Source organism: Ziziphus jujuba, chromosome 12 (genome assembly GCF_031755915.1).
Source record: "Ziziphus jujuba cultivar Dongzao chromosome 12, ASM3175591v1".
NCBI lineage: Eukaryota > Viridiplantae > Streptophyta > Magnoliopsida > Rosales > Rhamnaceae > Ziziphus > Ziziphus jujuba.
Genome location: NC_083390.1, coordinates 5,091,477 through 5,118,238, shown reverse-complemented (window position 1 = coordinate 5,118,238; position 26,762 = coordinate 5,091,477). Strand labels below are relative to the sequence as shown.

General features: G+C 35.1%; 5 protein-coding genes and 1 non-coding gene across 7 annotated transcripts; 3 read left to right on the top strand and 3 right to left on the bottom strand.

Moving 5' to 3' along the window:
- Positions 1-1,440: 1,440 nt before the first annotated feature.
- On the top strand, positions 1,441-5,116 carry LOC107428521 (protein SIEVE ELEMENT OCCLUSION B). The gene is made up of 7 exons (XM_016039067.4): positions 1,441-1,966; positions 2,096-2,200; positions 2,398-2,852; positions 2,942-3,042; positions 3,174-3,316; positions 3,437-3,925; positions 4,240-5,116. The coding sequence occupies exons 1-7, from the start codon at positions 1,520-1,522 to the stop codon at positions 4,870-4,872; spliced, it is 2,373 nt and encodes a 790-aa protein (XP_015894553.1). The 5' UTR covers positions 1,441-1,519; the 3' UTR covers positions 4,873-5,116.
- A 630-nt stretch (positions 5,117-5,746) lies between these two features.
- On the bottom strand, positions 5,747-5,818 carry TRNAT-UGU (transfer RNA threonine (anticodon UGU)). Its single transcript has one exon. It is a non-coding gene; the product is annotated as a tRNA-Thr (tRNA).
- Positions 5,819-10,816: 4,998 nt separating this feature from the next.
- On the bottom strand, positions 10,817-12,719 carry LOC107428487 (protein JINGUBANG). The gene has a single exon (XM_016039024.4). The coding sequence runs from the start codon at positions 12,246-12,248 to the stop codon at positions 10,905-10,907; it is 1,344 nt and encodes a 447-aa protein (XP_015894510.3). The 5' UTR covers positions 12,249-12,719; the 3' UTR covers positions 10,817-10,904.
- Positions 12,720-13,983: 1,264 nt separating this feature from the next.
- On the bottom strand, positions 13,984-20,255 carry LOC107428486 (putative multidrug resistance protein). 2 transcript variants are annotated; one of them, XM_016039023.4, is made up of 7 exons: positions 19,666-20,255; positions 19,271-19,325; positions 18,743-18,927; positions 18,189-18,649; positions 17,296-17,836; positions 15,245-17,202; positions 13,984-15,140 (listed from the first exon to the last, which is right to left on the bottom strand). In XM_016039023.4, the coding sequence occupies exons 1-7, from the start codon at positions 19,846-19,848 to the stop codon at positions 14,768-14,770; spliced, it is 3,756 nt and encodes a 1,251-aa protein (XP_015894509.3). In that variant the 5' UTR covers positions 19,849-20,255; the 3' UTR covers positions 13,984-14,767. The 2 variants fall into 2 exon arrangements, with proteins under 2 accessions (XP_015894509.3, XP_024933858.3); XM_025078090.3 differs by lacking the exon at positions 19,271-19,325 and having other exon boundaries at positions 13,998-15,140; positions 19,666-19,804.
- Positions 20,256-21,377: 1,122 nt separating this feature from the next.
- On the top strand, positions 21,378-22,533 carry LOC107428475 (uncharacterized). Its single transcript, XM_025078124.3, has 2 exons — positions 21,378-21,622; positions 22,237-22,533. The coding sequence occupies exons 1-2, from the start codon at positions 21,518-21,520 to the stop codon at positions 22,324-22,326; spliced, it is 195 nt and encodes a 64-aa protein (XP_024933892.1). The 5' UTR covers positions 21,378-21,517; the 3' UTR covers positions 22,327-22,533.
- Positions 22,534-24,229: 1,696 nt separating this feature from the next.
- LOC107428476 (vignain) lies at positions 24,230-26,033 on the top strand. Its single transcript, XM_016039013.4, has 4 exons — positions 24,230-24,811; positions 25,013-25,245; positions 25,341-25,484; positions 25,566-26,033. Exons 1-4 carry the CDS (start codon positions 24,367-24,369, stop codon positions 25,821-25,823), a joined length of 1,080 nt encoding a protein of 359 aa, XP_015894499.1. The 5' UTR covers positions 24,230-24,366; the 3' UTR covers positions 25,824-26,033.
- The last annotated feature ends 729 nt before the right edge of the window (positions 26,034-26,762 follow it).

Here is a 26,762-nt window from a genome sequence, read left to right as displayed (position 1 = left end):
TATATACAATTTGCTTATTTTAATATATTTAATTGTGTGTGTTAGTGGTAATTAGAATTTGTTAGAAATATCAATTAATTACAAATGTAAAAGAAAAGAAAAAAAAACAAAGCAATTTTTCTTATATTAATAGTAAATAGATATGCATATCCAATATCAACTAATATTAACAAACTATTAAAAACAAAAAAACTAATACAATTTAAAATAAAAAAACAGACATTGAATAAAAACTGAATACATTAATAAATGCCACCTTAGTATACATTTTGGTAGATTTATTTAGTACCTTTAACATTATTCTTCATATATAAAGAATTGTTATTATACAATCTATCTTCCAAATTTATAATTGGTAAGAGTGATGTGGCAAATTGTGTAACTGATATTTCAAGTAATAATTTACAACAAATAAAATGGTTCAGAAAATAATAATAACATTTGTCCTATTATATATTTCGTATTATAAGTTGGGAATAATTTTCCACAATACAAGTATGTATATACACAAATATGACTTTTAGAATTTTGATAATCATCAACATTGTGCTAAATAATTTTTCCTAGAAAAAAGTAAAGAAAAAACTTCAGAAACAAGAGGTGAGCCAGGAATAATAATGTTATAGACTGTGACATAGCGGAGTATCAAAGCAAAACACATTCAGGAAAGAAAGCATCCAAAGGGGAGACATTTTACTTTGCTTGCTGAGAGAGGTTCAGGAAGTTCTGCCAACACCATGGAGAAGGCAATGGATATATCCCATAGAATCCTTCTCCTTTACGCAGTAAACAAATAATAATAATAATAAGAATAAAGTAATTAATGGTAAATGGATATAAGTTATTATTTAGACTCTATTGGAGGGTGCTAAATTAAGTTTAAATATGAGTGGATTAAGATAAAGAAGGACTATAGTTAACAACTGATAATTAATGATATTATTTAATTATTGATGCATGCCATATCTTATTTATTGTGAATTTCCAGAACATATGCATGGATTTATTATTATTTTTTTTTCCTTAGGTTTAATTTGAGACCAAACAAAATAGATTAAGTTGAAAATAAATGAAAACAACAACCAAAATTAATTAATGATCAATCAAATCCCACTGCCATAAAACCTAAGATGGTTAAAAGCAATTAATAGAGATATATCTTTTAAACGTGGGTCACGAGAGGATCTAATTTGTTATTTTCAAATGACTAATTAAGTGTACGGAATAAGCTTTAGTAAAAGCAAAGTGAGATAATTATTACAGGACAAAGATTTTGTTTTACTTTCTGTCCAACACCCAACTGGAAGCAAGGTATAGCCAAAGCATGGATGTGCATGCATGCATGCATGCAGTTATTGTACCAGTGTCACCCTCTTTATTCCCATTCTCCACCTAACTCTCCTATATAAACCGCTCATAACCAAACCAAAATGCAAACCAACACACTCTCCAATCTCTCTTTCCTTCTAATTTCCTCATTTCTCTCTATCTGTCCCTGCAAAAACCCCTAATCCAAGATATGGCCGTTGTACCACAGAAGGTGGCACAGCAATACAGAGACAATGTGACTCCTCGCAGTGGTATCGTCGGTGACAACGTTGCTTCTTATGGTCTCACTGACAACCCGAAGGCTTCTCGTAGCCTCGCCGGAGACAACCCAGGCAGCGGTCGGCCATATGGGAGCACGGACGACAGTTTGGCGGCTCGTGTGCTTGGCGACATCCGCCACGGCGGCTCCCAACAGAGTCGTTTCCCCGACAACACCTTGGCTGCTCGTGTACTCGGAGACAGCCGTGCACTTCAACAGACTCGTTCGTATGGAGCTTCCGATGAGAACATGTTGAGGAACCAGATTCTCGAAACTCACGACACCGACAGTCGCTCGTTCGCTGTGAGACCTGTTCTTCACATCATTGAGGTCATTTTCCACCGAGCCACTGCTGATGTCCCCGGAAGCAACACTCAGGTATTAAAAAATAATAATAATAATAATTTATTAATTAGATCGTTCTGATTTCAATTGAATTGTTATTGTTGAGGAATTAATAATAATGAATGAATATGTGTTAATTTTGATTAATGGTATGTATAACAGATATCCCTATTAACTGTGGATCCTGTGGATGAGAAGGCACTCCATGCTGGCCTTCAAGATATGCTTGAACTTCCTACCAGAATCATCAGTGCAATTGCCTGCGAAGTAATTAATTAATTATAATTTGCAATCAATATTATTTATTTTCCATTTTCATTTCTAGCTAGTACATCTCTTGCAAATTAATTCCGAGCTTTTTAAAAACAATGGTTTTGTGTTTTAACATTATTAACAAATCTCATTATAATTACCTGCCTCATTTATGTTTTTTGAATTAATTTTATTTATTTTTATTAATACAGGTATTTTGCAAGTCAGTGGCTTCTGGAGACGTTCACAACACAACAATGGATATACTCCGACTGGTGAGACACTACAATTGGGATGCCAAGGCAGTGTTAGCTGTTGCAGCTTTTGCCGTGAGCTACGGTGAATTCCGGCTCGTTGCTAACCTTTACCCTACCAACCCATTGGCCAAAGCAGTTGCACTCCTTAAGCAGTTGCCAGAGATTTTGGAGCTTACGTCGGGAAGTTTGAAACCAAAGCTTGAGGCACTTTTTACTCTGGTAAGGGCCAAGGTGGATGTCACAAATGTTATCGTCGAGTTCTTCGACATCCAACGCGATCAGTACTTTTCCGCTGATTCACCTGAAACTGTTGCCTTCCTCACGCTTATCCCTACTGCTGTTTACTGGGTTATTAGAAGCACTGTGGTTTCTGCTTCACAAATTCTTGGTCTCACTGGCATGGGACATGAGTATGTGTTTGTTTACTGGCTTATAAGTTAAAAATCCTTAATTTTTTGTTTTTGGATATTAATTCTGATTTTGTTGTCTGCTTGAGCAGGTACATATCCGAGGCATGGGAACTATCATCATTGGCTCATAAGCTCAAAACCATTCATAGCCACCTTTCGGGTCAACTCGACCGCTGTTATAGATACATCGGTGAGTCCTGGTGACCCCGGCCAGCTTATGTTACATTAGGTGCCTGTGTCTAATTACGAGTAATTCATGAGATATGTTAACGATATTACAGACTGATCCTTATAAGTGTGATCGATGTGTAACTAATGCAGAGAAGAAGAAAGACGAGGAAGCATTCAAGGCGATTTCAACCATTTTGGAATCATCACACCTCGACAACTCTAAGCCACTGAGGGTTTTATTTTATGCCAAGGATGATCAGCCACCTCTCTATGATGGCCACAGCAAGAGAAGGGTTTGCCAAATATATATATATATATATATATATTAATCTCACAAATTTTGGGTTTTAAAAAAAAAATTTAATATATTAATATTAATTGTGAATAATATGCTCCATTAATGGATCTAACAGGTGGGCATTGAAGAGCTAAGAAGGAAAGTTGTGGTGCTATTCATTACTGGTCTAGAAATACCACAAGAAGACTACACTATCATCCATCAGATGTACCAAGAAAAGAGGACATATCCATTGAAGAACGAGTCTCAGTACGAGATGGTTTGGGTCCCACTTGAGGAAAGCTGGACCCAACTGATGTTGGACCGGTTTGAGAGGTCGAAAGAAGAAATGGACTGGTTATCTGTGTACCACCCAAGCGTGGTGTCTCCGGTGGTTGCCAGGTACATCAGGCACCCAGAGAAATGGAGGTTCAACAAGAAACCCATCTTTGTTGTGTTGGACACCCAGGGTAGAGTGGTCCACAAGAATGCCATGCACATGATGTGTATCTGGGGAAGCGTGGCTTATCCATTCTCTGAAACTAAGGAGAAATTGCTCTGGGAAGAAGAAACCTGGAAGATGGACCTCCTCGCTGATGCCATTGACCCACGCCTGACCAGCTGGGTATTTTTCGCTTTTTTATCTCTCTCTCTCTTCAACCCCCAGAACACCCCCCCCCCCCCCACCACAAACAAACATATATATATGCTATGATGGATGAAACACTTCTTATGTCCAATTCTAAAACACCTGCTATAACTAGAATGGACATTTAATTTTATCCTTCGTAGCAAAATTATATATGTAGATTTATATGATAATTTTCTACTGCATGTGTTATATTTCACACATTAATTAGCAATGTGTGCATGCAATATATATATATATATATATATTTGAAATTGAAAATCTTGGTACGTATATACGTTTTTTGTTAGATCCAAAGTGGAAAATATATATGCCTGTTTGGAGGAGAAGATATAGAGTGGATCCGCAAGTTTACAAGGTCAATAAGAGAGACAGCAAGGGAATCCAACATTCCACTGGAGCTGCTTTACGTTGGGAAGACCAAACCAAAGGAAAGGATCATAAACGACATCAACGCCGTCATCGAAGCAGAGAAGCTGGCAACCACCATGGAATGGAGCTACATCTGGTACTTCTGGCTGAGGATAGAAAGCATGTGGTACTCAAAGGGACAACTTCTAGCAGGGAAAAACGAGCTTGCCAAGAACGACCCCATAATGCTGGGAATAATTGCTCTGCTGAGCTTCGGTTCGGGGACACAAGGATGGGCCTTGATCAGCAGAGGTTCGCTGGAAATGACAAAGGGTACTGGAGAGCACATGCACACCGCGATGGTGGAGCATGGAAAATGGAAACTGAAAGAGAATGAGATTGGTTTCGTTCCAGCACTGGATGAGCACCTCAGAGATCTTCGTAACAAAACACCACACCACTGCACCAGTCTCATATTGCCTGCCGTCGGAGCTATGCCGGAAACTGTTGCTTGCGCCGAATGCGGTCGCCTAATGGAGAGGTTCACCATGTTCCGCTGCTGCGCCGACTAAGATTTTTAATATACTTATATGCATATGGGGAAGTCTATGATGAGAGAATGAGATCTTTTGCTGTTTTTTTATGATATAATCTCTACTACTATAAATTACTAGAGTTTGCTATTTTGATGATAATAATTGCAAGAGTCTCTTCTCTCATGTATTGGCCCCTATGAGGCTTATTGTGTGACGTTATATAATATGATGTACTATTTCATATCAATAAAAGTTCAAGTCTTTGTTTTTTTGGCAACAAGAGCTCTACTATACATGTTAGTTTGCTGATTTTAGCTATTTTCTGCTTTCTTTCTTTCTTTTTTTTTTTTCATTTTTCCCTTTATTTCTTCTAATAACAGTTCAACTAATCTATGACTTCATAGAATTTAAATTAACTAATTGATCTAGATTAAGAAAAAGTTCTCACTATATTAGTATTATTAAAAAAAATTACAAATACTCTTTTATTTTTCAGGTTGTCATCTATATGGCTATATTCACTCATGCAAACAATTTTATTTTATTTATTTGTTTTTTTTTTTAAACTTCTTTTATGGTTTCCTTAAAATCCTTTTGAGAAAGGTTTATTAATCAAACAAAGGTTCATCAAGTAATTAATTAATTCATCTCTTGTCATCAATCTTTCTCAACATTTTTTTTTTAAAATTTCCAGATATTATTTCTTTCTCTTTCAACTCCTGCAATAATGTTTGAGATGTCCATATATATTATAATAGTTCACAGAAATAAATAAATAATAATAATAATAATAATAATAAAATTAATAAAAAAATAAAAAGAATGAACTCCAGAAAAAGAAAAGGGCGCAAGTGAAAAGCAAATATAGATTGGTTGTTTATGTTTCTGTTAAAAAGTAAAAAACCTAACATGCCCCCATGCAGGATCGAACTACAGACCTTCAGTTTACAAGACTGACGCTCTACCACTGAGCTATAGGGGCAAGTTGAAAGCAGGAGGCACATATTACACAGTTATCCACAACATGGCGGCGTAAATTGTAGTCATCACATAGAGAAATTCGGATGCGGTCTGGGAAAGTCTGGATCTATAACTTGGATGATTTCACTTGCAGAGTTACAAGAAATTAATGTATATATGTTATGTCAAAAAGCAAAATTGAGCCTTATTCTTCTAAATTTTCCTTTTTCAATCAACCAATTAAGGGAAGGGAGGACCGAATATTACTTATAAGATTTATAAAAACAGCTAAATAGCAAGCAAATCGGGACCCATATTGATAACAGCATGAAAATATCATCAACAAGCTATATATTTCTTATATCTTAATTTTCTTCTGCAGCACTTTTAAATAAAAAATAAAAAATAAAAAATAAAAATAAAAATAAAAAAACCTCAATAAGTAATATATATATATATATATATATATAGTCGAGCTTTTTAGTTACATTTTGCAACCCAAATTATACATTATTTTCCATTTTGTTCCCAAACTTTTAAAACTCACATATTACACCTCAAATTATCATTTTTCCTTTTCGATTACATTGGTACAATTAATTATTAACACCATCCAAAATATATATGGATTAAATATTATATTCATGTGTGTAAGTCACATGCCTTTTAATAAAGGAACATATATATATAGAGACTGTTAATTACTTTGTTGCTTGCAGTGTTAATCCCTGAGAAAATTAGGAGTACAACAACTAGTGCTTGCCTTGAGAACATGCCTATATGAGGATGGGTATGGATATATGTACATAAAAATTTGATTTTTGAAAGCCATCTTCCAATATAGAATGATAGATGCAACATATGACAAGTGCTACACAAAAGTTATTATATTTTCAATTACAGTTTTAATTTAAAATCATTATTAAAGTCAATATCCTATGCACAATCTACCACGTTATCATATGTCCATTATAAATTGAAAAGGTCCATATAATTCTTATGAGAACATTATAGATACATAGCAGGGACACAGAGATATGGTAGAATGGACTCAGCCACTCATGACCGGCACTGAATCATATATATATATATATATACCGGAGCACTGTCCAAGCCTCGCTTCCTCTTAATTACTTTCCGCAAAATAAAAATATGACAATGAAATTATTCCATGTGCATGTATATAGTATTATTATATTGTATTATATATATATATATATATATGTATATAAAAGAACCTCGAAAGTTCCTTTCGCGGATAGATAATAGATATATGCGAGAGTGTTACAGATGAGCATGAACAAGTTGACAAGTTGAGTTTGGAAGTAGCAATTTGCAATTTTGCATGTGGAGGGGTTGGTCGGTGGTTGTGGGGACTCGGTGTATTTAGGTGTATATAAATATAAATGTTGGGTTGAGACCAACTTTTCTACAATTGACTAATTAAACAAAATTGTTCAAGGGGTTTTGAAGACTTAATCATATTAGTCTTTAAATGCTATATATATTGATCCCCCTCCCATAACAAAAATGTTAATGACAAAGGATCAATAGTCTATACATTTATTTTATTTTTCTCACACATAAAATTGAAAAGGAACAATTCATATAACGGCATATATATCTCAACATTAACATTTATTATCACATTGAAATCTTAATGCCATTGGAACGTAATTTGCAATCTTTAATTTGTTTGAAAGTTTGATATGACTATGTATATTCACTATTTTATCATGACATAATTTACTAGATATTTTATCAGAATTTTCATTATCAACTTTTAAATTTTTTCATGTTAATGGACTGAAATTTAAAGATAGATATGAAAGTTTAAATGAGTTCAGAAATAATTTATTTTACTTTTTTAATATTTCATTATATTTATATAAAAATGCAAATATCTTTAAATCTTAACTATTAAAAAAATTTACAAACTAATAAACAACATTCTAATAAAAAACTGATTATAAATGTATGTATTTTCAATTTTTTCCTTTTTTTTATTTTTTTTATTTTTACTGAAATATATGTATGTACATTTGTGCTATCATTTTTAAGAATGAATATCATTGGTAGTATTAACTTGATCGGCATGGATAGGCTTTTCCCCCAATCTTGTATATATGTCAAATCGCTTTATTAACATTGTCCTTTTAATTTTGATAAGATTGGAAATATTATATACCATCTCTTGTTTTGGCTCATGAAAATGCTTGTCTTATTTCATTTATTAAAAATTATATATGTTCAATCTCCGTCTACATTTCCCCTAGAGTAATGAGAGACTAGCGTTTAGATCGCTCTTTGGTTTATACTTTTACTAAAGACAATTGCAAGGATACCATTTCATATGTACCCCAAATATAATAAAACCATTAAGGGTTTTTTTTTTTTTTTTTTTTTTTGGGTGGCCACTATCGATTTTAACAGGATTTAAAGTCAACAACAGAAAATCAAATTATAAATTAATTTCTCTAGGTAGTATCTAATTGGCTTAATTAAAGTCAAGCAAAGTTCTACCGATCCTAAATCAGAATTAATTGAGAATTCCAAACATTAATTAAACAAATGACTAGATGGATGGCTGAAGCCAAACCTAAGCATTGCGTGTATAATGAGACTATGATTAACTTTTTAATTATATTTAAATCTTGAATCATGCAAATAATACTATATATATATATATATATATATATATATATATATCTTAATCGATTTATGTTAAGCAATTGACTATAACGAGGTTCGAGAAGATTCAGTTATGATTTAATTAGAAAAGGGTGACATTGTATCCATGCATTTGCATATGCTTTGAGATTAAACAAGCCAATTTTTTGTAACATTATCCCTAATCTAAATAGCCTATGTTTTGAGTTGTAACTGTATTATACATATTTTATTTTAAATAATAGTGTCAAATTTCATTGAGAGCGAAGATCCATCGCAATGAAACGTGCATTTAATTAATTAATTTTTTTCTACCCAATTGTTGATGAGCAAATATTCTTTTAATACAAATAAATGTATAATTATATATAACCTAAATCATATTAGCTAGCTAGCCGATCATTAAATCTCAAGCTCTTCTTTTTTTGGTTTCCTTATCCATATATAGCCATATAAAATCCAACTTGCCAACTTGCGTGCCTATCAGATCGGCCCCAGCTGCTTCTTGTATGGATGAGGAGAGGGAGAAGCCACGAAATACCTCTCTATATATTATAAGTAGATTGAATGTCAGCTATTTTTTATATATATATTTATATAACTCGTCTATAATTAGGCGAAGGCGCTCGTTGACTGATGAGCATCTTTCTTTTCCATAACAATTATATATCATATATGGATCTTTTCCTTTTCCAACCACAAAAAACTTGAGCTATGTATTTCTTTATAAATCTCTCACCAACAACGCCAGCAATCCCTTTGCACTTGTCGACACTTTATATATAAATATATTATATATTTTGTTTGGGCAGAATAATGTGAAAAAAACAAATGGAAGTAAACAAAAAATATGTGGGAATGGCCCTGGCAAGTGCCAATATTGGTGCATATTGACCTTGAAACTTTTCCGCTAGCAGCTGTCTTCAACAACGTCTAGCTAGCTTTTGTTAAATATATATATATATATATATATGTAAACAAGTAGTCTTTGTTGTTAATTTAGAAAAAAACCTGTTTCAGTGCTTCTTCAGCGATATTATTGATTAGAATTCATGGAGTGGATTTTACTACGAAACTTCTCCATTAACAGATAGTTAATTTTACAAACTGCCATTATGATTAATATATAATTAAACTAAAGGAGTGAGAGTCTATATAAGACAAAAATTTAACAATATATATTTGTTAAAGTGCTTCAAAGAATATATTATGCTTATGCAATTATATATATATATATATATATATATATGTATTGAAATATCTATATATATATATATATATATGTATGTATGTGCGCCAGCAATGGAAAAATTATACTAATATTGCTCGAACATTTTACATGAATCTACAATGGCCTTCAAATATGAAGTAATGACTAATGAGGATGAAGGTGTCTGATTAATCAAAATAACACTTGTGGTAAGATTAATCAACTAAATTCTGAAATATCACAACCATTTGATTTTAATTTTATTGGCTTGTACGTAAAAATTAAGAGGTTGCACACAAAACCATAGACGGGGGGTCCTACTGTCCTGGAATTTAATAGCTAGAAAGTTATGGAAGTGTGTATAAAATTAATATTGCAATATAGTTTATGGGGTTTGAAGAAGGTAATCATAGATGGGTGCACAAAGTTAACCATCTAGTTACTTTAATTAAATATTAATTAACTAGGTAATGGTATCTTAATAGTCTATACAAATTAATTAAAGCTATTATGATATCTAGGAAAGCACATGAGAGACCGTAAAATGGTATCTTTGTCTTCATTCTCACCAACACACTTCTTCTACACTCTTATCCAAATGGACCCAATTATCTATTCCATCGATGCATCAATTTCCGCGTTTTGATTCTTTGAAACTGAATTTGCAGTCAATATAGCTTTTATTAATCTTTGACAAAATACAATAAAGTCTTTGTCCACTATATATTTAAATATATATGTACATCTCTGGGAACTCCTATTTGTCTTCACTAACATTATTCTAAAGACACGTTGTAATTTGTATATATAGTGGTAATGGATATTGGTATGGAGGTCTCCGATCTTTATTCAGCCTCAATGAATTTTTTTTTATTTTTTTATTTTTTTATTTTTTATTTTCTGAAGAAAACTAGAAAAGCCTGTAAAAATTAATTTCTAGGAAAACGAATATAAATGAAGTGAATAATTAAATCATACCCATGTTTATTGTTATCCCAAATTAACCAATTAGAATGCAAACCTTAAAATCTTATTGTGTCATGGCCAAGAATTGGTTTATATATTACTTTAACAAGTTTTGAGCATATATATTAAAAAAGAAAAAATTAACACATGACATATGTATAACATCAAAACCAAGATTAAAATACATAAATCTTTAATTCTCACACCTAGCATCTCAAAAATCATATCAAAATATTATACATAAATATTTCCTTTTTTTCAATTAATTTGTTTTCATAAGATATTGGGACACCGGACTGTTACAATTTGAAACTGTGACCTGCCACACCTTAGCCTCCCCATCCAAGCTTCCACTAAACACCGTAACGACGCCGTTCGAAGCACCATCCATAACAGCCGCCAACGACTTCACCGGCTTCACGTGCCCTTCCAGAACAACCAAACAGCCGTACATCCCATCATGTCCACGTCGCCAGATCCTGACCGTCCGATCCGCTGACCCACTCAACAGCAATGCGGAGACGTTGAACAAAGACAGTATAGCCTTTCCGTGGCCCCTCAACGCCCCCGTCACGGCCATGTGATTCGCGCTGTCTTCTCTCTCCCAAACCAAGATCGAACGGTCACAAGCCCCTGAAAACAGCACCGATCCGTCGTCGTTTAGAGCCAGAGCATTCACCGCCGATTTGTGTTTCTCCAAGGTAGCTATCAGCGCGTGCCGTTTCTCACCAAACGGTTTGGCCCAAACCCTAATCCGACAATCCGCCGACCCGGTGTAAATAGTTCCATCATTTGAGACAGTAACGGCGTTAACTGCGTCGTCGTGAGCTTTGACGGACTCAACACAACGGAGATCGGAGGAACGCCATATCTTCAAGCTCTTATCCCAAGAAACCGAGTAGATCAAACCGTTGTTAACGGCAAGGCCTGTAACGGCGTCAGCATGTGCAATCCAGAGCTTTTTCTTGTGACGACGGACATTGACGTAGTTCTTGGGAAGAATGGAACGGCGCAAACGGTCGTTAACGGTTGGTAGGGAAGTTAAGAGCTTGTGCCGTTTACTTGACGCCGTTAACCAGACACGGATCTTACAGTCTTGGTGTGCCGTGAAAACCTTTCCGTCAGAGAAAGCAACGGCTTTGATTGAACCGGAGGAGCAATCTTTCCCGTTGAGCGCATCGAGATGCGTGAAGCTGGTGGTTCGATCGTAGACGTTGATTTCATGAGATGAAGCGGTGTAGAGAAGAGTATCGTGGACAGCGACGCAGGTTAGAGGGAGTGGTAGTCGGGGTCTGAGAGAGGCTATGCTGACATGGGAAATGGAGAGGTTAAGGGATTCGGGAGAGAGTTTTTGGAGGGAGGGGACAGATGGCAGGGTTTGGAGGGAGAGGTTGCTATAGAGGCTGGTACTGCATGTATCACTGGTGGAGTTCGACGACGATGTTGATGACGTGGCGCTACTTGGTGTATCGGAGGAGCTACTTGTGTCAAAAACGAACCTTTTTTGAGACGGTGGAGAGGTTTTTGTCAAGGGGATGGTGGACTCGTTGGCCGCGGTTGTGCATGAAGAGGAGCTGCAGGTGGCTAGCCATGACCGAACCTTCATTGCCGGCTTAGAGAGAGAGATTAAAGAGAGAGAGTATAAACTAGAAAGAGAAAAGTGAATGGAACAGTGAGCGAGGTGATATATAGGAAAAGAAATTTGAAGCCTACTGGTGACACGTGGAGAGATGGAAGGTACGATTGGTCCGAGGTTTTACGAAACGACGTTGGGGAGACAGAGGGAATGAGGGTTATTTTGGTAAATGGAGATTGGGGTCCACTTTGGTGTAGAGGCCTTTTACAGAAACAGAGAGCACGGGGTGGCCATTTGGCAAAACACGGTGATGGACAGAAGAGATATGAAAAGCAGGACCTCATTGTGGGCCTTTTCTGAGTTGGACTCAATTCCAAACGGTGGGCCCGAAGGATCCGAAGCCGGAGAGGCGCCGACCGGTCCACCTCACTCTCGGTTCTCTCGCCCCGCCTTTATGTAATAATTGAAAGTTATTGGAAAAACACAGAGACATGGAAATGAACTGAGGGAGTTTAATATACACACAACACGCCATCTCTAATGATATATAATCTTAATTTGATGCTTTTCTTTTTATATATTCAATTTTGTTATATTTTCAGATTTTTTTTTGGTTAATAGAAAAAGATTTTTACTACAAATAATTAGGGAAAAAGTGAAGGATAAAGAATTGGATTGGAGTATCGGAGATGTCACCATCTGTGATGGCAAATTGGAATTAAAATACAAGATCCAACTTGGTATTATTTTATTATTTGGTGAAAAAATATCATTCTTCTAAAAATTCTCGCAACAATATTATTTAATATGCTAGTTGGAAAAGTAATGGTATTTAAATGCCAATTATTTTTGTTGTTAAGCTAATGGAGGTCTCTCATAGTATGACGGCAGATATTATAAAATATCAATATTGATATTCAGCGGATATATAAAAACATTGTTTACCTTTTTAATGGGTTTACATTTTGGGCCTCTAGCTTGTTTAGTGAAAGCTCAGTTTTCTCCACAAATTACTTTTCAACAAGGAAAATTTTACTTATAAAATTAAAAATCACCAATCATATTTGTGTATATATATATATATATTGCTTTCTTCACAATTGCTCATCGCCACCTATCTTGGAAATTAATGTGAATCATGGACTTATACGTATATGGACATGTATATATATATAAATTATCTGGTAATTAACAGCGTATAATAGAGTATGGTAGCTATATATTCACCCTTTTGTAGCAATTTTGAGATTCCATGTTTTCGGCCCGGAGACATTTTTAGCCGTAAAACGACAAGTTTTATGCTAAAACAAGAATATATATATATATATATATATATATATATTTATGTTGTTAGGATGGGGTTACAAAAGATAAACAATTATTTATGGAATACCCTTTTCGGAGACATAGTGATGGCTTGGGGTAAAAGCCAAGGATTTGAAGAATTTGTTTTTTCTTTTTATCCACCACAAAGTTGCAATTAACTAAGCCTTAAATAGTCCCATCATTTATTGCAGCATTGTTATAGGCATAGTTTGCTACTTACTAAGGGGAAAAGAGTATAATTTGTGTTTATTGAAGAGTATAATTTGTGTTTATTGGAACTTTATAATAAAAATAAAATAAATTAAGTTGGGAAGGATAAGTAAGATACATAAACAAGCTTATCAATTGCTTCTTCTTCTTCTGTTTTTTTTTCTTTTTTTTTTTTTAAATCACTAGCTTCTTTTTGCACTTTGCACATGCATGTAGTTCAATTAAAATTAAATATGCTACATTATCATCATATTTACAGAAAACCTCTCATGAAAAATAAAGATGCTAATACAATTTTTAAAGAACTTTGTTCCCAAAAGAAAAAATTGAAAACTTAAAAATGAATATAAAAGATTTTAACTTAGTCTTCGAACAAATTTTTATATATATTATTTTAATATACTCTGAATTAGTGTACGAGTTTAAAGAAGGAAGGTGTCCAAGCAGAAATAAAAATTAAAACTGCAAGGCTATGGTTGGTGGGCCTACTGGATCATTAAACTCGTTAAATCAAACCCAGTGAAATTGGATCTTCGATCAACTCTGTCCTACTACGTCCAATGTCTCCATCTTCCATCAAGCCCTTGAAGTCTTACCCATTTGGTCAAGCAAGAAGTAGTAGAATAAATTCAATAGGACAGCATTTTGAATTCTAAAGTTCTATTTGGGATTTGGTGGCTGTTATGGGACAAATAAAAATGAGCACAGATCATATTTCCAATTTTCTAAAGCTAATTACACATTATGAGCGTTGAGTTTCTCAAGAGCTGGCGCCAAGTAGAGACCATTGCTTAACTTGATTATGCAGAGAATTTATTTCAGTCTAAATTTCCTTTTTATGCATGTTTTTGTGTAAATTTTGTTGCAGTTCAAATGCTAAATCTTCACCTAGATCTCATTGGTTTTGTTTATTTTAGCTTAAAGGAATCTGCCAATCTACTACATTCTAAATTTCTAATGGTAGAAACTACAAAACAGAACTTGAAAATCAGCAAAAGGAAGAGAGAGGGTCACTAGTAAGTAGAGTGATTGCTTTGAAGATTGATGAGAGAGTAATATGCCCCATTGGCTCCAATGGCAAGTAGATCATGGTGGTTTCCTTGTTCCACAACCTGTCCATTCTTGATCACAGCTATGGTGTCTGCCTTTTGTATGGTGGAAAGCCTATGAGCTACAGCTACGCATGTACTGCCTAACATCATCTTATCAAGAGCTTCTTGGACTAGAGCCTCAGATACACTGTCAAGGGCACTGGTTGCTTCGTCCAATAGAAGAATTGGTGGGTTTTTCAGTATTGCTCGAGCAAGTACTATCCTCTGCTTCTGGCCCCCAGATAGCAGGACTCCTCTTTCTCCACAGTATGTTTCATATCCATCTTTCATTGAACTGCAAATTATAAATGTTTCTTTATATTTTTCTAGCAAAGAGTGAAAGTATAGTATGTGCTAATTCAATACAATAAGGAAAACGAAACGTATAAGTTTGAGTACCTTATAAATTCATGAGCATTGGCAAGAGCTGCAGCTTTCCTCACTTCAGCTTCTGTAGCATCTTCTTTACCCCAAAGGATGTTTTCGTGAATTGTTCCTGCGAAAAGCGTGGGCTCCTGATTCACTAATGCAATATGGGACCTCAGTTGTCTCAAGTTGTAGTTTTTAATATCTCTTTTATCTATAAGTATTGATCCCTTGAGTGGGTCATAGAATCTTTCAATTAACCCAATGATTGTTGATTTGCCTGAACCACTTTGTCCCACTAGTGCCATGGTTCTTCTAGCTTCGATATTGAGGCTAAGACCCTTGAAGATCATTTGGTCAGGTCTTGCTGGGTAAGAGAAAAACACGTTCTTCAATTCTATATGGCCTTGGAGAGTCTTTTTAATCTCAATGCCTTCAGGGTCTTCAGGCTCAATCTCACTTTGTCTGTCTAGGATGGTAAATATTGATCTTATGGCACTAGCACCTTTGGCTAAGTCAGATGTCATGCTTCCTGCATCGGCAATGGTTTTACCAGTGCTCATCAAGACGAAGAAAGTTTGAAATATCTGCTTTGATGTTACTAATTCTTTATTCATTAGCCTTCCTCCATACCAGAAGGTGAAAGTTATGCCAGCTGTTGTCATAAATTGGGAACTAAATAGGCCAAACACTGAAATCCATGACTGTCTTATACTCTCCTTTTTGGGTCTTTCCATTGTAGCTTTGAAGAGTCTTATTATCCTTTTTTGAGAGGAAAATGCAGTGATAGTTCTGTGATTGATGGTTGCTTCACTTGCTAATTGACTACCCTCTCTCTGTGCTTTTTGGGCCTTTTTGGACATGCTTTTCATCAGGACACTCCTTGAATAGAAGCTCCCAATTACGAAAGGCTGTATGGAAATTACCACAATGGCTAACCTCCATGCAGTTACCAATCCAAGCACATAAGCCAAGGCTGCACTAAAGAAAACCTGAACCAGCAACGATATTCGTTCAGCAATAAAGGACCTGAACATATTGGCTTCAGTGGCCAGCCGTGCGCAGATGGCTGAACTTGTATTCTCATCTTGATCAAACCACCCTATTTCAAAGGTAAGAATCTTTCCAAGCAGTTTTTCCCTCACTCTTTTTGTTAAACACTCTCCCATAACTGAAAAATTATATTGTTGAAGGATCTTAGTAATAAAGGTTCCAACTGCTGTACTCGCAAAGATGAGACAGTAGAGTCTGGCTTGTGATTTCAGGGTGGCAATGTCACTTATGAAGTAAATTGAGAGAATTGTTCCCATGCAAAAGGATTGCATTGCCTGAATAGCTCCAACGACAGCAGCACCTATGCACCCTAGCAATGCTTGCTTCCATTCAGGTGCATTCATTTGTAGTAAACGCCATAGGGAAAGAGGAGGATAAGGTATGTTGCTTGAACTTTCATCGGTGTCACTATTGAAAGGATGTATATGGGAAGACGGTGTAATGCTAATGGAATACACTGGGCTGAATTGGTACTCTGGGCTGCTATACCAGCTTGATCTCATGCTACGAGTTCTCTGAGGAGTCCAGCTAGCCAAAATCTCATGGCATTTTCTATATTCTGTTGAATGATCAGAAGCATTGGAAGCTTCATTTTGCATGGTTGATAGCTGCAACTGCACCATTTTCTTGTATGCTCCTCCTTCTCCATTGTTCATATGAATCAGTTCCTCATGAGAACCAGACTCAACCACTCTTCCTGATTGAAGAACTACAATTAAATCAGCCCTATAGATTGTGCTAAGGCGATGGGCAATAATAATTGTTGTCCTTCCTATTGAAGCCTGGTCCAAGGCTTCCTGTACTATTCTTTCAGACTGTGAATCCAAAGCGCTGGTAGCTTCATCAAGTAAAAAAATTCTTGGATCTCTGATTAAAGCTCTGGCTATGGCAATTCTTTGCTTTTGCCCTCCAGATAATTGAACTCCAAATTGCCCTACCTGGGGTATAAATGAAACTTTTCCAAGTCAAACATAATAATAAAAACTCGGGGTTTAAGCAAAAAACAACAGTGGCAGAAGATTATGGCTTACTTGAGTCTCATATCCTTCTGGCAATTTTACAATGAAGTCATGAGCATTAGCAGTCTTAGCTGCATTTATAACAAGCTCCATCGGTGAATCTTCCCTTCCCATAAGAATGTTTTCTTTAATGGTCGTTGCAAAGAGAACTGGTTCTTGATTAACGAGTCCCATTTGAGATCTTAACCATTTAAGATGAAATCTCATTATATCATGTCCATCAAGAAGAATGTTCCCTTTGAGAGGGTCATAAAATCTTTCTAGCAAAGAAACAATAGTAGACTTTCCAGAGCCACTGCCTCCAACAAGGCCTACTGTCTTACCAGCTCGTATAGTAAGATTAAATTCTTGAAGAACTGAGGTATCAGGTCTGGATGGATAACTAAAGTGCACATCTTTAAATTCTATTTTTCCTCTGACATGTGCTAGAATTTTTCCTTTTATATTGCAAAAATCTATAAGTGGAATTCGGTCAGTCATCTGAAATATCCTACTTGCAGCTGCTGTTGCCTCTAAGATGTAAGAGAAGTTTGGGAGTGCACTCATGATGGACCTAAAGATATAAGAAACATTTTACAAGTTATAATGAATTCAAACATCACGAAAGACACCTACCAATTTGTTATAACAATCTTTTGTTTACAAAATCTGTTTTCTTTACTATGTGACCTTCTCCAATCACTAGTATATATATGCTCAAGTAAACTCAGTTTGAAATTAGTTCTTCAAAAATAAAAAATTAAATAAAGTTCCATAACAAACTTATATTCTTTGTTTCCTATTCATTGTGTTTCTGATATTTAATATGACAATTAATTCTCCACTGCAGAAATCATCCTTGCATACTTGAAAGCAGAAAAGAAGGAAAGAGAAAGAAAATCATCACGGAGATAGAAAAAACTCACACTGCTCCCCAGATGACACAGATTTCAGAAAGAAAAACACGGCTACCTTTTTCTCCTTTTTCAATAACAAGTATACTACCAACCCAACTTTGACATGCCCAAGCAATATACATCATCATTCCCACACTCCCAAATAGCAATCCTTTTATGAAACCTTGCTTTATGCCAAGCTCCATACTCTTCGAAAGGGCACTGCTGAACCTATCTACTGTTTGATGCTCCCCGACATATGAATAAACAGTCCGGATTGATGAGAGTGCTTGTTCTGCGATCCCACCGGCAACCCCATAAGCATTGTTCATCTTACTTCCTAAGTCCTTCAATACATTTCCAAATACAACTGCTGGAATGACAAACATGACCGAGAATGGAAGTGCGGCCATTGCAAGTCTCCAAGAAAGCACAAAAGCAATTGGGATGCTGATGAAAAAGGATGAGAGATGAGCCAGGGTGTTTGGTATCTACAAGAAAGGACATAGAGATGATATATGTTAACACAAATAAGTTGTTCAGAAACTGTAGAAGAGAGACAAACACCTTAAATTATTAGAAACCTTCTCAGCTATAGTGTCTTGGATTGCATGTGCATCAGAAGTGATGGTAGAAATGACTTGGAAGGTAGTGGAAGAAGCATCTTGCTTGTCAAAGTAACCAACTTCTTGCTTGAGCACTGATTTTAGGTATTCCATTCTCATTCGAGATGTCTGTCTCTCTGCAGTTCTTGTCCAACAAATTCCTTCTGCAGAATATGAATGCATTTTGGCATAGAAATGAAACTTAAATGAATATGGTCATTCAATTTGTGTGCTCTACTATTTCAAAATTTATTATTTCGATAACCAAATATGATTTTCAACTTGGAAAAAAAATGCCAAATTCTAGAATTCATCCTATTTTATTCTTGCACATGAAGAAAAATTTCAGGCTAGTGAAAAACAAAATGAGTTAACCAAGGAATGGAACAGAATTACTGTGGATTTGACATTAAATTTAAACCTCCATATCATGTAGATATACTTTGCTTACAGAGTACACCTTGTTTGTAGAGAATGAAGCCACACAACTAAATTAGTCTTACATACCTATAAATGCAGATAAACCAACCACAATGCCAAGAATGGCCAGCCTGAGCGAGTACTGCATGAAGGATTTTTATTTTAGAAAAATAGAAAATGAGCTTGAGCCTTATGCATGAAAACTCGTTGGACATGCCACAAGTAACAAAAAATCAAGACAATTACAAAAACAACAATCATAACGAGATTCTAATAAATTGACTCATCCTCATAATAGAACTTTGTTAAGACTTTTGCAGAAGATATGCGCTTTGAGTTTGTGACTGACATTTCTATTACAGGTTTAACGTGGTGTAAGCATTTATTTGTTGATTAACATGCGCCAATACCATGATAAACTAGTGCAGACAACTCGACAAAAGGACTAATTTTCCAAGATGAAATTCATCAATATGCATTACCTTGTCTACTGTATAATTGGAGGGAGCAGAAATAGAAGTTCCGTAATCATTTATCAAATCAGAAAGAAGCAACATGGTGAGTGGGGTCATCATTCCATCTCCAATGCTACCCAAAGTTCCAAACAGCATTAGGAAATTGTCTATCCTATCAGCATACCTGAAAATGCTACCGCTTTTCCCCATTTTACCCTCCTTTGAACTCAACTCTCATAAACTACCAACACATAGTTCTACTTCCATTCTTTTTAACTGATCAACCTTGTAAACAAAGCTAAAGGTTTTGCTTTGTGCTTTGTTTTTTTCCGTGTTTAGCGTTGTGTTTTGGAAACATCACAAATTCTACATATATGAGCTAAAACGACTTGTTCCTTTCCTTTAAGAATATCACATCTTAACCACGTAATCATGTAGAGAGAAGGCATCTAAGATATCCAAGTTCTTAGGCACAAAAGCCAAAACTTGTTTGAACAGCGTATGAAACAACTGGTTTGGCATTTTAAACAGTTTTTACCATTGTACTTGTAAAAACTCTTTGCAAACACATTTTTTTTTTTTTTTTTTTTGGGTGAATCCCTTTGCAAACACAGTTAAGTCAGTGGGATAAACCATTTGGCATAAAGCTATGACACTTATTTCTTTTTCTTTTTCTTTTTCTATTGTAGTTTTTTTCTATTCTCTTGATCTCACACACGAACAGGTCAAGAGAATTTATATTTAAAATATGATATTTCACAAAAACGGGCAATGTATATATATATATATATATAGAATTAGTGGACTCTAAAAGCATTGGTTCATGATGGATTTGGATGAGGTCTGCAAGACAGCTATTTCGTTCAAAACAATACCAAATTTATAGTTTAGGTCCTTTAGGATTGATCGATAAAGAATTTAGAATTTAAAGGGTATTGTTTTCAAGTACACGTCAGCAGGTCTATAACTAAACTTTTTTTTTTTTTTTTTTTGGGTCCCATTAGATAGAGAAAAGTAATGTTGATATTTCACAATGTATTGGTATATAAAAATATAACTCTTTTTTCTTCAAACCAAATTTAGAAATATAAAAAGCTAAGTTTATTATGCTTAGAAAGGCTTATAAAACTGCAAAATTGGGACAAATGCAGAGAAAAGGGTATTTCTCAATTTCTTTTTAACCATTTTGGCCTAATTGAAGACAGCCACATTTTGTACTTCTCCTTTTAGGCCTTGACACGTATCGTTGTAAATTAGATTGATATTTAAGCAATTTTGAAACTTGGCACAAACTTTGCAAGAGAATCAAATCTGTAATGTATATCATCTAGATTTTTAAAATATATATATATATATATTTTGAAAGACTTCTCTTTCAGACAAGAATTTTACTCATTGTCATTCATTCCATCCCATATTAATCAATTGTGATTTTCTTGGCATGTTGTGCTTTATTTTTTTGCCATGTAACATTCATGAAAACCCAAAGGCCGGCCAAGACGGACAGAAGGAAAAATAAACATAAATAAATAAATAAATAAAGACTAATGAACACTTATTCAAGGGAGATATTCTATATATATATTTTTTTTTATGTAATTTGGTGGAAGAATGGGCCTTACTGTCTGATGGTGAGTCTTGTGGGGGCCCAAAAACTTGAAATATGGGCCAGATGTTGAGTTACTTTCAAAATGGGCTGACAGATCTGTAATCCAGGTGCAGGGAAGACAGGTAGGGTGCATATCAGACGACAGGGTAAACGGATGCACAGAATAATTTCAGGAGGAACACTCTCTCTTCGTCTCGTTGCCGATTATTTTCATTCCACCGAAACAACTCCAAGAAAGACCCAGAAAATTTCAGAAAGAAGAAGAAGAAGATGGTGAAAGTAGGGACGTACTTCGCGATGACACTGGGAGCATTCATTTTCTGGCAGTCCATGGACAAGCTCCATGTTTGGATCGCTCTCCATCAAGACGAAAAGGTCGCGCTTTTTCTCTCTCTCTTTCTCTCTTTTTTAAATTTTTTTTTTTTCCCAGTTTCTATGGGAAAATTCAAAAATACAAAATAAAAAATAAAAAATTGGTAGTCAATCTTTACCTGTGCTATTATATTATTAATCAATGCTGAAATTAGATGCAATTTGATGGAATTCCTAGGTCACTTTGTTCCATAAATTAAAACCCTAGAACAATGTTTGTTTGCCCATTTAGATTTAGTTAGATCTACAGGGAAACTTGGTTGATGCTATCTCTTACATCTAGAACTACCATCCATGTTCTTTTACTAAACACCAAGCTAATTCTGTGAGCGAACATTCATATATAGCTTTGAAATTTCTGTTAAAAAAAAAATAAAAAATTCCTTCTTTGGTTTTTTTGAGTTTATCATTATTATTATTAATAATATGGTTCCGGGTATAAATCAAAGCGCTGATTGAAAGACGTCAATCATAAAGCCTTTTCACTTTTTATGGAGTTTGGTACATTTAGCATGCAGCTCTGCTAATTGTAATTATAGGGTATTTATGATATGATAAATTTATATTGATAATCTGGCAGTATAAGACTTAAAGCTTACCCATTTTTGTTATTGCAGAATGAGAGACTAGAGAAGGAAGCTGAGATCAGGAGAGTCAGGGAAGAACTACTTCGGCAGCAAGCCAATCAGAGAGATTCTCTTGCATAACCTTTCATGTTCGCGTTACCGGTGGTGGCCTTTTCTTTGAACTTCCTGTTGTTTTCATTTTTCTCTTTTTGAATTGTTATGTTCGGAAGCAATAGAGTTTTCATAAAGCATAATGTCCACTCGAAGCTGATGACCATGATTGTCAAGGATGTATCATTACATTCTTCTCTTATATAAACTCCTTCCATGTTGGAATTTGCACTCAAATTTTTCCCTTTTCAATATGACTGACTGGTGTATTGCGTATGAGTTCTGTGATTATGGTGATCTAAAGCAGTGCATACTCTTACCCCACTTGTCTTTAAGACCTGATATGAGAATTCGGAACCTAATAATTTTTAAGTTTTTGAATCTCTCCTAGGTTATTTTGAACTTGCATTTTCTTTGATTATTAGCAAGGATTTTAGCCTATTTCTAAATTGTTTCTAATTTTGTCATTTTGTGTTATGACTACCTCAAAGTGAGTAGGATAAATGTTAAACCTTGTTTAAACTATTTTGGTTACATTCTCTCTATTGTATATGATACTGTCTCACTAGGCTGACTTTACATTGTAGCTAGAAAGATGTTTTTGATTATGCTAAGTAGGGGTATATGCTTTAAAACTTGATGTTATGTCTATCTGGTTTTTTTTCATTCTTTTGCCTCCTCATTCCAATAAACTAGTAGTATGTTTTTCCCCTCGTCTTTCTTCTATTGACATGTAAATCAATGGAATTCTTTCACTCTGTACTTATTCACCCTGTAACATTGTCTATTACATGTGATGAGGAAAAAGCTAGGTTTTTCTTTCATTCCTTGTAAACCAGTCTCCATGCTGGTGCATAAGGTAACTGTATTGGATGCTAGTTAAATTTTGGCACAAAGCCAAGCAAACATTTTGAAACTAGGGATTTGGGAAGCTTTTTTCTCACTTGTGATCCTGGGTTGAGTGTTTTCTGCTTTTAGTTTCCTGAGCAGAATCACTTGGTACTGCAGAAATTCGTAGTTATAGTCCTAGGTACTCTGAAATGTATGAAGGAGTCACTTGCTCGCAACAAGTTTTCTAGCCACACTTTCATAAGCTCTATGACAAAATATGGATCGGACTCTTAGGCTTCATTCTTTGCAACACACATGAAGCTCTTTATTGATAAAGTTGGCCATCCATGAAGTTCTGTGCATATAAAATGTCCAAGAATAAAAAGAAAATAAAGTTTGTTTCACCAACCAGAGCAAAACTGAGTTACTTAATGTGCTCTTCTTTCTTTATGCAAATGTTAAAAGAGAAAATATACACAACTGGGTCAGGTCAATCATAGTTTAAAGATTGAGTCGTGTAGAGTCTTAAATCATATTAATTTCTGGACGAGATTTTGGTTTCTAGTATGAACTAGCTAGGTGAAACCGATTGGATACATTTTAAGATGTAGATATTTGTACTTATTTGTGTCCAAATAAACACAATTATCCAAAGCAATTTGTCTGTGTACGGCTACATACGCAGGGTAGGTTAAAGGAATATCCCAATTGATTCTCTAAACTAAACAGAGAATCACGGACAAATCACTCTGCTAGCAACCTCTAGAAAAGTTGTTCGATTTTGAGCCAAGGACAGGAAAGTTTCAAGCACTTTCTCTTCGGGCATGCAAGAAATCGTGTTCTTGATGCTTTTAGCAACATAACCCGTTTGTCATCTTCTCTGCACCAGTTAAATGGATAACGTGGTTAGCATGTAAGGTTGTACAGATGATTCACAACTATACAAAATCATACCTCTTAAAATAAAGAAGTTTATCTTCTAAAAAAAGAAAACTTACTTTTTCCCATATTTTCTGGTGAAAGCTACAAAACTTAGGAGCCTATATGTGATATATGTGAACATGAAGCTACTTATCTAAAACCACCACCACCGAATTTGTATAAAAAGGCCTGCATTCGCATGACAAAATCCAAACAGCTCGGTCTCTCATATTTCTCAAAACTCATTAACTTTCTTCCATATATGTGCCCACAACGAGACTTTTGCAATTTTTCCTTCGTTTAGAGAATCCTACAACAATGGATATGAGGAAGTTTTTCCTGGTTGCTTTTTCACTGGCTCTGGTTCTGGGGCTGGCTGAGAGCATTGATATCCATGACAAAGATTTGGCTTCTGAAGAGACTCTTTGGGACTTGTACGAGAGGTGGAGGAGCCAACATACAGTTTCCAAAGACCTCAAAGAGAAGCATACTCGTTTCAATGTGTTCAAGATGAATGCAAAGCATATCCACAAGGTTAACCGGATGAACAAGCCTTACAAGCTGAAGCTGAACAAGTTTGCTGACATGACTAACCATGAGTTCGTAAGCTCCTATGCCGGTTCCAAGGTTAGCCACTACAGGATGTTACATGGTGATCGAAAAGCTACATGCTTCAGGCATGAAGAGACCAATAATCTTCCACCATCTGTCGATTGGAGGAAGAAAGGTGCAGTCACTGGGGTGAAAGACCAAGGCAGATGTGGTAAGTATCTTAATAGAAACACTGCTAATCGGTTCAAGAAATGAAATTCAACTGTTGCAGATGTGGTAATATTAAGGGCTTTAACCCATGAATAATTTCCATATGAACGTTGATCTCTAATGGATAAATTCTTGTACCACTTTCAAATCACAAATATGGGATTAAAATTGACTCCAATTTTGATCTTTGTTGATGTTGCAGGTAGTTGCTGGGCGTTTTCAACTGTAGTTGCAGTAGAGGGTATCAATCAAATCGAAACAAAGGAGCTGGTTTCCTTATCTGAACAAGAATTGGTAGACTGTAACAAAGACAACCAAGGTTGTAATGGAGGATTGATGGAAACTGCTTTCGAGTTCATAAAGCAAAACGGTGGCATAACAACAGAGAATAGCTATCCCTACACTGCCAAAGATGGTTCTTGTGACTCGTCCAGGGTGCCTAAAAGAATAATCACCAAAAACCACCATCAAATACTGAATGAATTTATCATGATCTGTCCTAACAAAATATTTTTCTCCTGGTTTTGCAGATAACGAATTCTCCTTTGGTTATCATCGATGGACACGAAATGGTACCTGAAAACGATGAGAATGCTCTGATGAAAGCTGTTGCAAACCAACCAGTATCTGTTGCTCTCGATGCTGGTGGTAAGGACTTTCAGTTCTACTCAGAGGTAAGTTCCAAGGCCAATGTCAGCTCATAATGGACGACATGGTGATGTGGTCAATTAACTTGATTGTTGTTGTTTTTGCAGGGAGTATTTACAGGAGACTGTGGAACAGAACTGAATCATGGGGTGGCAATTGTGGGTTATGGGGCAACTTTAGATGGGACAAAATACTGGATAGTAAAGAACTCTTGGGGAGCTGAATGGGGAGAGAAAGGTTATATAAGGATTCAACGTGGAATCGATGCAGAAGAAGGGTTGTGTGGAATTGCAATGGAGGCCTCATACCCCATTAAATCATCCCCTAACAACACCAAAAGAACCTCTTTCAAGGATGAACTCTAATACTATGCATCTAGTTTTGTCAAATTTTCCGTTCCAGTTTAGTTCATTATGGTACGAAGATTTAAGCTTTTGTTTTTGTCTATGTAGAAGCATGAATCTTACTCTCTCTCGCACTAGGTGTTTACGAAGAGTTTGGAATAATTTTATAAACGTTTTTGTTTGATTTGATGTCTCAAAAGCATAATAATAAAGAAGTTTGAATTTCCATGATGCATGTCTCTGTGAGTAATTGATGAAGGGGTTTGGGTATTTGTACGGGCCACAATGTTTGAATGTGGGTTAGGCCCAAGTTGAATGGGCTAGGCTCCATAAAATAGACAGGCTCGTGCTGGACGTTAATTAGAAATAAAGATCTGTATACACCCACGCGTTGTTGGGTCCTCATTGCCAAAATAATGAAAGGAGGTGGTTCATCATCCCCCTTTTTTTTTTTTTTTGGGTGAATGGCTGATCATCATATTTCAATTGGCATATGCTAATTCTCTTTTCATAAAATTTCTTCATTTTAAAGTGTATTTGGTAACATTCACTTCAAAGTTTATTGTTGAACCAAAAAAGAGGTTTAGTATTCTTCCTAGTCTGTTTATTATTCTTTACTCATCCTAATATTAAAAATAATATTAGAAATATCAAAAATTCTATCAATATATATGAATTACTAAAATATTAAATATATTTTTTGTTCTTTTGGACAATAAAACAATAAATAACTATAAAGGGTGGCATTTTAAAATAAAAACATAAGAAATTAAAAAGTCTATTAGGGATGCTTTATTCAGAACTTATTTTATTTTATATTACATTGTATTGAATTGGATAAAAGTATTTCAAATTCGGTCCAATAAAAATTTAAAATGATTCAATCTAATCTAGTACATTTTAGCATCTTCAATAAATTCTTTAAAAAACTCAATTTCTTTATTTAAAATACCCCACCTA